Raw genomic sequence first — 15625 nt, forward strand, 5'->3', positions numbered from 1 at the left:
TAAAATCCAAATTCCTTTAGATGGCATTAAGATTCTTCTCTCTTTTGCTCTATTTTACCTTGCAAGTCTTCTCTGCTACCTACACGTCCCAGTTACTTAACCTTGTCATGATGTATGTTGGCGCACTCAGCAGAGGTGGCAGAGATGACATTGATTATTTGAGACATAACTTAGAAGTAATCCAGCTGTGTTATTGGTATTCCTTGGGGAATTTTGTTGTGGAAACTGTCACTGGAGCATGTGGAGAGTGAGAGGTTGACGTTGATGGTCTCTCCCGAGGGAGAGTCTTTTCATGAAATCTAAATAAGGAAGGGAATAGACTTAGGATATAGCCCAGAAATGGCCACATAATGTTTAAGAACTTCCCTATAGTTGTGAAAATCTTGATAACCACTTCCTTGCCGAATTATCTTCACGGAAGCCCAATGAAGGTTCTTAAAACTGGAAAAATCCCTTAGACCAGTTTCAAATTTTCCAGTGTGTGTGAGAGCTTCTTGGGCATGGCTCTCCAGTCCCATAGGTCTCATTGTCCATCGGGGTGTCACCCGCAAAACTGAGATTCCTGTTCTGTGAATCCATCTGTTTATGTTGTTGCTGGAATGATAGCAGCTCTGAGGAGGAGGAGCCTGGTCTGCTGTCACATATAAGGATTGCTTCAGACAGAGTCACACCGGGCCATTGGAGCAATATGATTGTTTATCTAGAGTTTAGTTCCTTTAGCAAATGTTTGATTAAGAGATGAGTTGTTTTAAGTATTTATCCCTAATCTCTCATTAATGACATTTTCCATATTGACCTGGTTGTGGAGTTTATGTATACAGGAAGTTTGAAGACCTCTGTGTGATATTAATTTATTTAATCTGTATTGGTATGAATATTTGCTGCCTTTTTGCCCCCCTTTTGTATGCCTCCAGTGCCCCAAATCTGCCTTCAGAAACAGCATTTGGTTTCTAATTGTAATTGTCTTGGAAACATTGTCATATTTTGCATTTCAGTTTTACTTTTATTTACTGCAAATGATGATTTGTAAGTTGCCTGCTACCAGAACATCTGAGTTCATTTGTTTAACTAAACAGTACTGTGCAAAAATGCCTATAAACACGCGGCAACAGTTACCAACCACCCCGGTTGCTTACCACCTCATTTTAGCTCTACATCAAGCACATGGGAAAGATTATTCTTAAAATGTTCCGAGAAGTTTAGAAAATTGGAGGATGGAGGGATGGGAGGAAAGGAATTCTATTATAACAGTCAGTGTGTTGCTTTTGGCAGGGGTGTGCTTGGCTGATTTCCTTTGTAGAAATAACACTGCAACAAACAGAGCTTTATGAATCCTTCATTTAATAGGTAATTGCCATGTGTTCTTCTTTTGACTGAGCCACTGTACCAGGCGTGGTGGGGGAAGGCACGGATGAATGAGACATTTTCTCTGTTCTCACGGAGGTTATAATCTGGATACTCAAGATGCTTCTGATCGGCAGTGGTGATTGTTGAGGAAGTGTGGTAGCTGTGGTGCTGTTTCAGATCACGGCCATGTGTAGGGGACGCAGGCTTGAGGGGCCTCATTACAGAATGGTAGGTGCTGGCTGGCTAACCACAAGCCAGAGCTTCTAGCAGAGGTGGGATAGTTCCCAGCTTTTCCTGTCTCTTCATCCTTGAGTGACAAAGAAACCAGCCTGCTTCAAAAAGTTATATTATTTTACATTTAGAAACAAATAAGTGTCTTTAAAAATATTTTAATAAAAATTTAAACTTGGGGGCAGATGTTGCCTTGAAATCTGGGGAGTGTGAAGTGTTTCTTGAGGGACGGGGAAGGAATTTTGTCCTCTGGTAATGAAGTGTCTGACAAAGGCTTTCATTGATTCAGTGCATTTTTATTAAGTGCCTGATTTGTACCAGGCTGAGAATGCTGTGATGAGCAAGGAGCGCACAGTCTGGGGGGCCACAGACATAACCTGGCAGTCTTGCCACCGGGTGCTCAGTTTCATGACTGGGTGCTGTTGGGACAGAAAGCAGGCTTCTTACCTGGTCTTTGGTGATCAGAGGTGGTTTTCTAGAGGAAATGGTGTCTAAGCCAACCTCACTAATACATGTTGGGATTAATTCTTTTTTTCAGGCTAATACTGTATTCAAAAGAAATCAGAACCTGGTTTTTGTTTTTGTTTGGGGAACACTCAATACCTTTCTGTTGAGAATGAGTTGAGAAACTGAACTCCATACCCCAGCCATCTGGTATATTATTCCAGGCTTGTAATTGATCGTTCTCCAGTGTTGATTAACTCTGCTTCCCAGAACCTTCCAGGCTCTCTGTGACTGCCATACCTTTGCATACGCATTCCTTGTGTCTGGAAAGCCGTCCCTTTTTGTCTGCCCAACTGCCTTCTCTTCCTTCTTCAGGACAGACAGTCACTTCCTCCAGGATGCCTTCCTTGAGTGCTAAGAGGGTAGGTTGGGACAGGGCCGGGCTTGATCTGCGTACTTCCCCTGCACCAAATAGTCTGTCTATTCTTCATTCCTCTGTGTAGCCTGGAGGCAGAGGCAGCATCTTTCACAGAGCCCAGCATGTCCTGGGCACCCAGGCAGTGTTTGTTGAACAAGCAAATTCCGAAGCTTTTGAAGATTGTAGCCACATGTATATAATTGAAGCTCTTGGTTCCAACTGGTTTTAAGAGAGTGTTATTGACTCAAAGTAGAAGCACCAGTGAAACAGACTTTATGCATGTGGTCTAGTTATTAGCCTCATAAAACTCTTTACAGTCTTTTGCATTTTATACGTCTTTACTTTTATTTTTTGCCCGAGTAACCCATAAACTGAGTAATTCATAGTTTTCACTTCTTGCCAACTACTGATGTATATTATTAAATCTGACCACAGTGATTTATTATAATAGAAGTCTCTTGGTTATTAACAAAAATCAATTTGATTTAGCATATGTCAGAAAGAGGGGCTTATGTGATGAAGAGAAAGGGCTGTCTCATAGAATCCCAGATGAGAAACACAGCTAGGCTTCAGGAAGAACTGGTCCGAAGAATTACAAGGCCAGCAGGAATCCTGACTGTCCTTTTTGTTTATCTCTGCTGCTCAGTGGATAGAGGATGGCTTCCTATAACCCTCAGCATGGCAGGCCAGTTCCAGCCATACGGAGAACCTGTCTTTACATCTCAATTCCAAATTCCCCAAGACTCTGGCATAGCTTTTGTTAGATGCCTATCTCTGAGCCATCAGCTATGGCCAGGGAGTGGGGGTCAGGCTGAACAAGCCCTGTCTGCTTCTGCTCACCCCTGAGGAGTAGGTGGGAAGGTAGAAGAAAGGGAGGGGGAGGACAGTAGACAGATCATATGAGGTGGGCAGACTCTCCAAAAATGTCTGATACAGGGATAAAGACCAGGGACATGCAAACAGTTGACTATAGAATCATTTCTAGGTACTTCTGGCTAAAAATTTTTCAATCTTAGGAGAAACTTAAAGATTACTTTGGAAAGATATTTATCTTTTTGAATATGAATATAATTTGAGATTCTTAAGGTAATGGCATATTCACTGAAGTAATTAGTTTTAGCTTTGTGTATATGTACAGTACTTCTTATACATGATACTGTCTTCAATTGCTGGGAGACAAGTTCTAGAGTAGCTCTAATAGAAATAAAAGGTTAGATTGGAATGTATTTGAAGTTTTCTAGTAGCCATGTTAAAAATGTAAAATAAAAGAGGTGAAATTAATTTTAACAGTATGTTTTATTTAGCTCAGTATATCCCAGATATTATAATTTCATGAACATAAAGATTGATAATGAAGTATTTTCTATTTTTAAAAAAATCTTTGAAATCTGGTATGTATTTTGTATTACAGTTCATCTCAGTTGGGACTGGCCACTTTTCAGGTGGTCAGCCACTACATATAAGCTAGTGGTTACCATATTGGACAGCATAGTTCTAGAAATAGCTAAAGTAATCCATTTTTTTTCATAGTTTCTCTAAAATTTTCTTGTCAAAAGCATTGGTGCTTATGGATTGTTTTTTTTAAAAAGTATGCTTCAGCAGCAACAGCAGAGAACCCTGGGAGGTAGGGGTTTTTAAACTAGCCCTTGAAAGAGTTGCCCATTTGGAGGATTTGCTATGTGCCATGTGTGTTGGTAGAAAACAACAAAATTTTTAAACCAGTCACCAGGCTGTAAAGTTGGTTCTTGTTCTTCCGCTGATTCCTGGAATGTTACTTAAACTCCTTGGAAGCCTCAGTTTGCTTATCTATTGAAATAGGGTTTATAATTGTCCTGCTCATTAGAAGAGGTTCTCATGTGCTAATAAATTTGAAAGTGCTTTGAAAAACTTTTAAAGGGTTACATAGATGTAAAGCATTATTTTAATTTATTAACTGGGAAAAAAGCACTGTATTTTGGAATCAATAGTAGCTCATTTATTGAGGTTTTACTTTGTGCCAGGCACTGTTCTAAGTGCCTTATACATATTACATAACTTAATAACCACACCTTTTGAAACAGGTACTGTTTTTATCATCTCTGTTTTATGTATGAGAAAACTAAAAGAAGGTTAAACGATCCCTAGGTTATATAGCTAGTAACTAGTTGAATTGGAATTGGAATGCACTTTTTTCTCTAAATTGTGGCAAAATGCACACAACATAAGATTTATCATTTTAGCCATTTCTAAATGTTTACTTCTGTAGTATTAAGTAAATACATTCACATTGTTTTTTTTTAATTAATTAATTAATTTATTTTTGGCTGTGTTGGGTCTTCGCTGCTGCACGTGGGCTTTTCTCTAGTTGGAGCGAGCGGGGGCCACTCTTCATTGCGGTGCGCGGGCTTATCATTGCAGTGGCTTCTCTTGTTGCGGAGCACAGGCTCTAGGCGTGTGGGCTTCAGAAGTTGTGGGGCACGGGCTTAGTTGCTCCGCGGCATATGGGATCTTCCCGGACCAGGGCTCGAACCCGTGTCCCCTGCATTGGCAGGTGAATTCTTAACCACTGCGCCACCAGGGAAGTCCTACATTCACATTGCTGTTTAACTATCTCCATCGTCCATCTCCAGAACTTTTTCATCTTCCCCAAATGAAGCTCCATACTCATCACATACTAACTTGCTATCCCTGCCCCATCCCCCCACCTCCCTGTTCCCAACCACACCAATAGCAACCACCATTCTACTTTGTCTCTATGGATTTGACGTGGACTCATACAGTATTTGTCTTTTTGCAACTGGTTTATTTCACTTAGCATAATGTCTTCAAGGTTCATCCATGTTGTAGCGTGTGTCAGAACTTTTCCTTTTTAAGGCTGAGTAATATTCCATTGTATGTATGTACCACATTTTGTGCCATCGTTCATCTGTTGATGGACACTGGTTGCTTCCACCTTTTGGCTATTGCGAGTAATGCTGCCATGAATGTGGGTGTACAAATATCAGTCCTTTTGGGTATATGTATACCCAGAAGTGGAATTGCTGGATCATATGATAATTCTCTTTTTGATATTTTGAAAAGTTGCCATACTGTTTTTCATAGCACTTGCTCCATTTTACACACCCATCAGCAATGCACGAGGGTCCCAGTTTCTCTACATCCCCTCCAACACTTTTTTTCCTTTTCCCTTCCCTCCCCTCCTCTCCCATCTCCTCCCGTTCTTTTTTTTTTAATAATACCATCCTAATGGTGTGAAGTAGTATTCACTGTGGTTTTAATTCGCATTTCCCTAATGACTAGTGATGTTGAACATCTTTTCATATACCTGTTGGCCGTTTTTATGTCTTTGGAGAAATGTCTGTCTGAATCCTTTGCAGATTTTTAAACTGGGTTGTTTGGGGTTTTTTGTTGTTGTTGAATCAGAGTTTTTAAAAAATATATCCTGGATATTAGTGCCTTATCAGGTATGTGATTTGCAAACATTTTCTCCCATTCTGTTGGGTTGACTTTTCACTCTCTTGGTAGTATCCCTTGATGTGCAAAAGTTTTTAATTTTGGTTAAGTCCAATTTATTTATGTTTTCTTTTGATGCCTGTGTTTTTGGTGTCATATGTAAGAAATTACTGCTGGATCCACTGTCCTGTAGCTTCCCCAGTTTTTAAATCTAAGAGTTTTATGTCTTTCTCTCCTATCTCTGTGTCAATTTGCATTGGCTTCTGTTTTTCTGTATATTTATAAATTATTGAAGCTTATGTCTGTGTTTTCTCTCTTTTCTTGCCTTGTTTCTTTTTTGTTGTTGTTGAACTATTTGAAAATATTATAGAAAAATAATGGCATTTTTCTAAATAACTATAATCCTGTGATCAGTACTTCCTTGGAAATGGGCACATGAGGCCCCTGCCTTGTGCTCTGTGTTTGAGAATACCTTTCTCGAATTTTTCTAAGTCCCATCAGCCCCACCTCTCCTCCCTGCCTCAATACCTAAAAGGCAAGGCGCCCCAAGTGCTTTTCTTTAGGAGTCTCATGTTGAGAATTATAGTAAATTTTCTAATTACATTGAGAATAGAAGCTTTATTTAGCTGATATTATTGTTTACCACTGTACACCTTATTTTCCTTCTAAATTGTCTTTCTTTTTATGTATTCCTTTAACTGGTTAGTATGTACATAGTTAATGTTATAGTTATTAATTACCTTTTTTCTCATTTTCCAGTACCGAGTTGAAGCTCTTGGAGGAGGCAACCATTTCAGTCTGCAGGTCTTTAGGTAAGGAGGAAAAATGAATGTGTGTGTGTGTGTGTGTGTGTGTGTGTGTTTGTGTGTGTGTGTGTAATGTGCATATATATGTATGTGTGTGGAGACAGTTATTTCAAAATTTCTATTACAGATTTTGCTGGTACAATGTGAATTGAATTAATGAAGTGATATATTTTTGTTGATGATGATAATTATAATTGTACTAATAATTATATTCTTGGTGCTTATTGATGCCTCTAGAGGTTCTCATTCAGTTAACAGCAATGAGACACATGCTTGGTTTATTTGCAGTAGTGGTAATGGACTCCACTAAGCCGTAGAGCTTATTCTTTTTACAAATTTTGAAATACTGAGAAAAACCCAAAATATTCTTTGTTTTGTAGTTGCATGTATAGTTCCTAGAGAATATAGATCATTCATCCTTTGCTTTGCCAACTGCACGTACTAAATATGCTGTTGCTGGCTGTGTTAACTAGAATAATTATCACTCATTAATAGGAAAATATATTAGGAATCTTCTCAAATTAGTAATAACAACTTGATATTATGGTAAAGTGCATGGGCTCTGGAATTATTTTATGGTCTTAATTATAGCTCTGTTATTACTAGCTGAGCTTTAATTTCCTCATCTAAATTGCAGGATTCTCATGGGAAGAAGTCAGATAACATACGAAACATCCAGTATAGTGCCTAGCATCTCGTCATTATTCATTATTTATGTCAACAAATGTTACCTTTTGTTGGACCTCATTTCTCAAATACTTTGCTTTCAAATTGGTAGCAATTGGAAAGAAATGTATGCTTTAAAAAATGTGAATGGTTATACTTACATTTCATTGTTGCTTTGAAAATTAGAGATAACGTATCTGTGAAACGACTGGTGGACAGGAGCTTAATAAGTGATGACGAGCTTGTTTTTAAATCAAGCTTATGGATGTGCTCCATGTAAGCTATGTGGCTAACTCCCATATAAGTTACTCTGCCAAAAACAGTCTTTGATGAAATATTTTTGCTTTTAAAAACAAATTATGTTGGTAATGATAGAGGTGGTATTATAATAGTTGCCTTGAATTTTGTCTGCAGTTATAACCATAGATTTGAGGATTTTGTGCTAAACAGAGCTGACTATCAAAAACCTATATGACAGTTTGCTGAAAATTAATTTTATGTAACAGTGATATTAATGCAGTTATTATGATGATGGTTTTTAATGTGACCTTGGGGTTTTACAAAAATAACATTTTTTTTTTTTTAAAAAATACCATTTTAAAATTGGGAGTAATAGTTACTTATTAATACAATGTGGAAAGCATACTAAAATGTAAAAAAGGCAGTAATTGCTCATATTCCACAACCCTGACATAGCTATTGGTAATATTTTGCCTTCTGTTATTTATTCTTTGGATATACATTTACATGCATATTAAATACACATACTCAATTATTTTAATCTGTGTTTTTCACTTGATATTATGTATCTAAGTGTGTCATTCTATATTTAAAACTACTTTGGAGAATAGCAAATATATATATATATATATATATATATATATATATATATATATATATATATATACACACACACACACACACACACACATTTAATTCCCCAAATTCTAACAATATAGTGGTATAGTTAAAATTAAAGTCTTCCCATATTAAACAGTGCAGGAAATCATTGCTAGTCTTTTGTGATAAGACCAAAATTTTATCAGTAATTCTGTGTATATTGACTTATATGCACAATTTTATGTAAGTGGTATTATTTCTATGTTTTCATTTAGCAGTATTCAGGAACTTCTTTCCACGTTAATAGATATAAATGTAAATCAATTTTAAGGGCTATGTGGGTATGTAGCTATTCTCTCTTTTTTTTCTTTTTTGGGTCTGAAAATGTTTTCATTTTTCCTTTGCTTGTGGAGGATATATTTGCTGGGTGTAGAATTCTAGGTTGGCATTAATTTCTTTCCATACTTTAAATATACCATTTTGTTATTTTTCTGGTTACTCTCATTTTTGTTAAGATTAAAACTGTCAAAAAAAAAAAGCTGTTGTTCCTTTGAAAACAATGGAATTGTGTTGTTTCTTTGAAAACAATGGAATTTTTTTCTTCTGGATGCTTTTAATTTTTTCTTTTTTTTTTAAAGAAGATGTTGGGGGTAGGAGTTTATTTATTTATTTATTTATTTTTGCTGTGTTGGGTCTTCGTTTCTGTGCAAGGGCTTTCTCTAGTTGTGGCAAGTGGGGGCCACTCTTCATTGCGGTGCGCGGGCCTCTCACTATCGCGGCCTCTCCTGTTGTGGAGCACAGGCTCCAGATGCGCAGGCTCAGTAGTTGTGGCTCACGGGCCCAGCCGCTCCGCGGCATGTGGGATCTTCCCAGACCAGGGCTCGAACCCGTGTCCCCTGCATTAGCAGGCAGATTCTCAACCACTGCGCCACCAGGGAAGCCCTAAGTTTTTCTTTTTTGTCCTTTGGTTTTCAACATCTTAGAATATGCTGAGGAGTATTTTTCCTTCCTTCTCTCCTTCCTTCCTTTTTTCTCTCCTTCCTCCCTCCCTCCCTGCTTGAGGTTTGTAGAGCTTGTTAAATCTGTGGGTTGATATCTTTCATCTGTTTTGGAAAATTCTCAGCCATTATCAATTTATACATTGTTACTGTCCTATTCTGTCTCTCCTCTCCTTCTAGGGTCTCTGTTATATTTGTGCTAACATTTTCATTGTGTTGCATAGGCTTGTTAGGCTCTCTCTTTTTTTTTTTTTGTATTTTATTTTCTTTTTTACTTTCTCTCTGACCTTCCGTAGGATATTTTTTTTATTAATGTCTTTAGTTTACTAATCTTTTTTCTGGTAAACACATCTATTGAGATTTTTAAAATAAAATTTTAATTTTAGAATAGCTTTAGATTTATAGAAAAGTTGCAAAGCTATGTAGAGAGTTACCATATAACCCTCTTCAGTTTCCTCTGTTGTCAACATCTTACATTAATATGGTACATTTGTTACACTAAGGAATCAACAGTGGTACATTACTATTAACTAAACTTGACCCTTTATTCAGATTTCACTAGTTTTCCCAAATGTCCTCTTGGAGTTTTTTCTGTTCCAGGATACTACATTACGTTTAGTCATTAAGTCTCCTTAACCTCCTCTTGTCTCAGATTTTCCTCAATTTTAATGACTTTAAGAGTTTTGAGGAATACTGGTAGAGTATTTCTAGAATGTCCCTCAGTTCGTTTGATGTTATTCTCATGGCTAGGTGGGGGTTATGGGTTTGTAGGTGGAAGATCACAGAGGTGACATGCTGTTCTCAACACATCATATCAGGGATACATGCTATTAACATGAGTTTCACTGATGATGTTGACCTTGATTATGTGGCCAGGGTTGTTTTTGTCCATTTTCTCCACTGTAAAGTTGTGCCCCTGCCCTGCTGTTGCCTTCATTTTGAAGGAGAGTTTTTCTGGATACAGAATTCTTGGTTGGCATTTATTTTCTCATATCCCTTTGACTATATCATTCTGTTGCCTTCTGATAAGTCATTTTTTTGTTACTGCTGTCAAGATTTTGTCCTTGCCTTTACAAAATTTTAAAATTTATTCTTTATTCTGCTTGGGGTTTGTTGATGTTCTTGGATATGTAGATTGATGTTTTTCATCATTTTGGGGATGTTTGTGGCCATTATTTTTGTTGGGCTTTTTATATTATCTTTATTACTTTTTTCTATGAATCTGCACATGGGGTTCTCTGGGTCCAAACAGATTTCTTATTAAATATCTCACAGTGAATTTTAAGTGCATTTCCCCCACTTTTTCCTAGTTTTTACCTGCTAGAATAGTGCTATGAGAGCCAGGTCAGTTGTTTTATGTGAGGAGATGAGGTTTGCTCTTTGTTTGGCTTGTTTAATTCTTACAAGTTGTTTTCTGGGACTTGTCGCCTCTGAATCTGTATAGCAAGGTATTGGGTAGGATGATTAACGTAAGTTTTCTGGTTGGAGTAGACAAAAGTACTTTCAGGCAGTTAGGCTTGCGAATGATCCATTGATTACCAAATAAAATTTTAGTCCAGTTCTATAAAATTTGTAGTTAGTTAAAGTGTTTCCTGTTTTTAGGGGAAAAGGACTATCCTTACTCAGCCTTTTCATGAGCTTGTATCTTTTTGTATTTTTTCATGGGTATTTTATTTTTAATTCTTTAAAAAATTTCCCACTCATACAGAGGCAGACAGAATGATATAATGACCTCCTGTATGCTCATCTCCCAGTTTCAATCATTTTCAACTCATGGCCAGTCTTGTTTCATCTGTATCTCTCACCTATTTATTGAAATATGGGTATGTACAGAAAAGTGCACAAGTAGAAAGTGTATACAAAACAAAAAGCGTATCCTTACATAAGTAATTTGACATAAACCTCAGGCATTATATTATTTCATTCATAGATATTGTGATACATATCTCATAATAACAATTTTTTAATGGAAAAATACCATTATCTACTAAAAACAATTTTTAATATCACAAAACATCCACTGACTGTTCAAATTTCTAATTGTCTCAGTTTGTTTGAATCAGGAGCCAAATAAGGTCCATACATTATTATTGGTTAATATGTCTTTACATTCTTTTCAGAGCTAGGTTCCTCCTGAATTTGTCTTGTCTTTTTTCCCCTCTCAATTTTCTTATTGAAGAAAGTGGGTAGTAGAGTTTCCCACAATGTAGATTTTGTCGATTGCATCCTTATGGATTGTTAGCATGTCTCTGTCTTTTATATTTATGGTATGTTGGTTATTGGATCTTGGAGATCGTGGGTATTTTAGTGAGATACTGGGAAAGGTTGTTTCAGGGGCTGGAAGCAAGGTCAACCTCTCACCCCAGGTGGATATCCTCTTTATAATACCCTTGTCTGAGCATTACCTGGGATTTGCTTGGACTCCTGTGGAGATGGAGAATTCCTTTTTCACAAAGCCAGTTCAGTTAACAGATTGCTGCAAGTTCAAGCTCTAGAGTTAAATGAGTTAGTTTTCCATTACTGAAGTATTATCATTACTTGAATTTTTACAGATGAAGAAACTGAGGCATGGGGAGGTTAAGTAAGTTGCCAGGTGTCACACAGCTAGTCAGTGCTGGAGCTGGACTTTGAACGTAGTCACGTTCTGTAGTCCAGTTCCACGTGCTTTTCTGCCTTCCTGTCAGACATCCCCTGTTCCTACTCTGGTCCTGAAGTGCCTTCAACTTCAATGTAGCGTTTGATTTTTGCCAATTAAGTTTGATCCTGTTAAATTCCACTGAGGTATTTTGGAATATTGAGTCTACCATTGAGTATTGTTTTTGAAACATCATTAAGTGTACTTAATTTTATAAATTTATTACCCCATCTACATCTTGTCCAAAAGAGTACTTTGGAAACTTAGAATGTCATCCACATTAAGAGAGGGAGTTCCGTTTGTAAGTATCTTCTTAGTAACTGACACAGTGCTGGGCACATGTAAGTAGCTCCATGAAGACATGCTGAATGAATGAAAAGGGTACACAAAACTTTAATTACATCAGTCTAGTGGTCTTGGTTGTTCTTTCTAACAACACAGCGTTTTTTGTTTGTTATTTTAATGGCTAACCATAAAATTCAAATGATTACTTATAAAGCCATTCAATAATGAGGGGCTGTTGAATGAACACAAGATTGCGAAGTTGAGATTCGGAAATATGGTTGAAGTCCTGTCAGCTTCAGCATTTTGTTTCAGTATTTTGTTTTGATTTACAATAGCTATGAAATATTAATTCATACGGAGACACACTTGCACACATTAACTGGGTTTTTTTTTGTTTAGTTTGGTTTTTTTTTTTTGGCTGTGTCGCGTCTTAGTTGTGGCACACGGGACCTTTGTTGAGGCATGCGGGATCTGTCGTTGCAGTGTGCGGGCTTCTCTCTAGTTGTGGCCTGCGGGTTTTCTCTCTCTAGTTGTGGCACGTGGGCATGGTTGCCCCACGGCATGTTGGATCTTAGTTCCCTGACCTGGGGTTGAATCCATGTCCCCTGCATTGGAAGGAGGATTCTTTACCACTGGACCACCAGGGAAGTCCCCTACATTAACTGGTTTTTAAAAAATCCGTTTGTCTTGAAATCTCAGGATAGTCTTTCATTAAGCTAAACCCGAAGCTTAAAAGTAGGCAATTTTTGATTCAGAGTGAAACTCTAACAATATCTAATCACGTGTCTATTCTGAATTATGGAATCTGGACAAAAACCTGCCCTAACTTAAAACACAGGTTGCCCCTTGCTACTCACAGTGGGGCTCTCCACCCAGCAGCAGTGGGCATCACCTGGGAGACTGTCACAGCTGCAGAATCTCAGGACTCACTTCACACATGCAGAATCAGAATTTAAACTTTAATGAGAATGCCAAGTGATTTAAATGCACATTAAACGTTGAGAAGCGCTGTCAACTTCAGTAGTGTAGGGTGGCCGTGGGATTCTGTACTTCCAGCAAGCTCCCAGGTAATGCTATTGCTGCTGAACCACACTTGGATTAGCAAGGTGCTATACATTTTATCAAAATGAGAAGATTATACAGTTACTTGCATCTACTCTCAAGCTGTGACAAGAACACATACCCAGCAGATAGACCTGGGTTAATTGGACAGTTACTGAGCGCTAAGCAGGTGGGCTGTAATGGTGTACTTATTCCTCTGTATATCTTTTCTTTACAGTTTTGGATTCTGAGATGAGGTGGCTGTTTTCTCCTACAGTTTCTATTATTTCCATTTGTAAATCATTTTTCGTTGTTTAGAATTAAGACCAAGCAGCAATCTCTCTCTTTGCTAATTTCCCCAGTTAGATTTGAAATTGACAATAAGGTTCATCCCTGAACAACTTCAATCTGACATTTGGCTTTATAAATGTTATGATATGCTCATTTTGATTTCGGTTCTTAACTTTAACTTTTAAAAACCTTTTCTTCTCTTGCAGTTGAAAACAATCCTCGAACAGGAAACCTTGGTGCACTAATTAAGGTCTTCCTGTCTAGAACCAAAGAACTAAAACTTTCAGCAGAATGTCAGAAGTAAGCTGGATGATTAAATCACACTCTCTCTATATTTAATTTATATTTAACAGTATGATTTTTCATTTTATTGGTAGAAATAAGGTATGGTCTTGGAATTGTTCTCATTATTAAGGCAAAAAGTAAAAGAGGTTTTAATTTACTGTCCAGGTCATTGTAGTGAGATTATAAATTTTGGAATCTGATTTCAGCATTTTAGACAATCTTTAGAAATATATTCTTTAAGAAGATTAATTGTGTAATTATTATTAAAAAAAGGTAATTTTCTCCCATTTCCACTGCTGGTTGTATCTAATTTAAATACAGTAAATCCCCTACATACGAACCTTTAAATTGCAAACTTTCAAAGATGCGAAAGTGTGTTTGCATGTCCAATCACGTAAGTTAGTTCACGTATCTGGCGTACATTGTCACATGTGTGCATGCTCTACAAGTGGTCGTGCTTTTGTGTACTTTAAAGTACTGTATAGAGTACCGTAGTACAGTATCTTTATTTCAAGCTCAGGATGTCTGGAAGCAAGCGTAAAAGCAGCGGTGATGTAGCTGGTACTGCTAAGAAGTGCCAAGTGATAACGATGGAAACAAAAGTGAAAACAATTTTGAGAGTGGAGCAAGGCGTGTGAAAAGTATTATAAACCTATTACAGTACAGTACTATTTAGCCGAGTTTGTTAGTTGGGTACCTAGCCTAGCTTTGGTTGGACTTACAAACAAATTGGACTTATGAACATGCAGTCAGAATGGAACTCGTTTGTATGTAGGGGACTTACTGTAATGACTTAGTGTATTATTTCATTCCACATTTGTTTCCTTTATTTCTTTCATATTAGGTGAACGAAGGTTCAGATTAGATATTATGGTTTTATATTTATATAGTGGAAGATTCACCTTTTATCCACCCGAGCATTTTTTGAAACCATTTTTGGAGGGTAGTCTCTTAAAAGATTGCTCATTGCCCTGTTTCCAAATAATTTATATTGAATCCAATTAAAATTGTTGTGAGTCCATGATTATTAATACAAATAGCAGGTATTGTACTGTGCAGCTGGTGATGCCCCATTTAAAATTTTGATTGTGGGGACTTCCCTGGCGATCCAGTGGTTAAGACTCCAAGCTTCCACTGCAGGGGGCATGGGTTCAATCTCTGGTCCGGGAATTAAGATCCCACATGCTGCAGGACGCAGCCAAAAAAAAAAAAAAATTTTTTTTGGTTGTGTATTTGCATATATTCTCTTTATGTTACTATAGTTTTTATGTTTTCTATTTTTAGTTTTCTTTTCTTTGAATTACCTGTGTATGGGACAGCTATAAAGTTAAGAACAAAGAGCAGTCATGCCTAAAGGAAAAAAATTTTAAAGTTGACTCACTATGTAAAATACACAGAATGAAATATGAGGTAAATTATAGTAGATATCGTTGGTCCAGTGTCATAAATCATGAGCCATAAAAAAAAAGGTATGGACATTGTTCTAATATTACAAACAAAATGGGCAACATGATTGAGAAATCAGTGGACTAGAATAAAGTGATTGTGCTCATGATTAAATACTGATTCTTGTGTAATTTTGCTCTTTCCTTTCTAGCCACATCTTCATTTGGCAGACACACAATGCTTTGTTTATTATTTGCTGTTTGCTGAAAGTGTTCATTTATGAGATGTCAGAGGAAGAGTTACAACTTCATTTTACTTATGAAGAAAAATCTCCTGGCAGTTACAGTAAGTATTGCCTTTGAAGATGTTCTGGGATAACGTGTGTAACATATAAGGATAGAATTTGAAGAATTAGAAGTATAATTTTGAAAATTCTACTTTTCCTCATAATTTTTTTTGGCCGCGCCACGTGGCACGTGGGATCTTAGTTCCCCGACCATGGATCGAACCCGTGAACCCG

General features: G+C 37.2%; 1 protein-coding gene across 1 annotated transcript in view; it reads left to right on the plus strand.

The window, feature by feature from the left end:
- Nucleotides 1-15625, plus strand: part of DYM (dymeclin) — a 375316-nt gene that overhangs the window by 47596 nt on the left and 312095 nt on the right. The window contains exons 3-5 of the mRNA XM_082853166.1: nt 6632-6684; nt 13641-13734; nt 15317-15450. Coding sequence (XP_082709292.1) covers nt 6632-6684; nt 13641-13734; nt 15317-15450 — 281 coding nt within the window. The remainder of the gene's footprint in view (nt 1-6631; nt 6685-13640; nt 13735-15316; nt 15451-15625) is intronic.

The sequence above is a fragment of the Leucopleurus acutus genome (genome assembly GCF_964270905.1).
Source record: "Leucopleurus acutus genome assembly, chromosome: 13".
Classification (NCBI taxonomy): domain Eukaryota; kingdom Metazoa; phylum Chordata; class Mammalia; order Artiodactyla; family Delphinidae; genus Leucopleurus; species Leucopleurus acutus.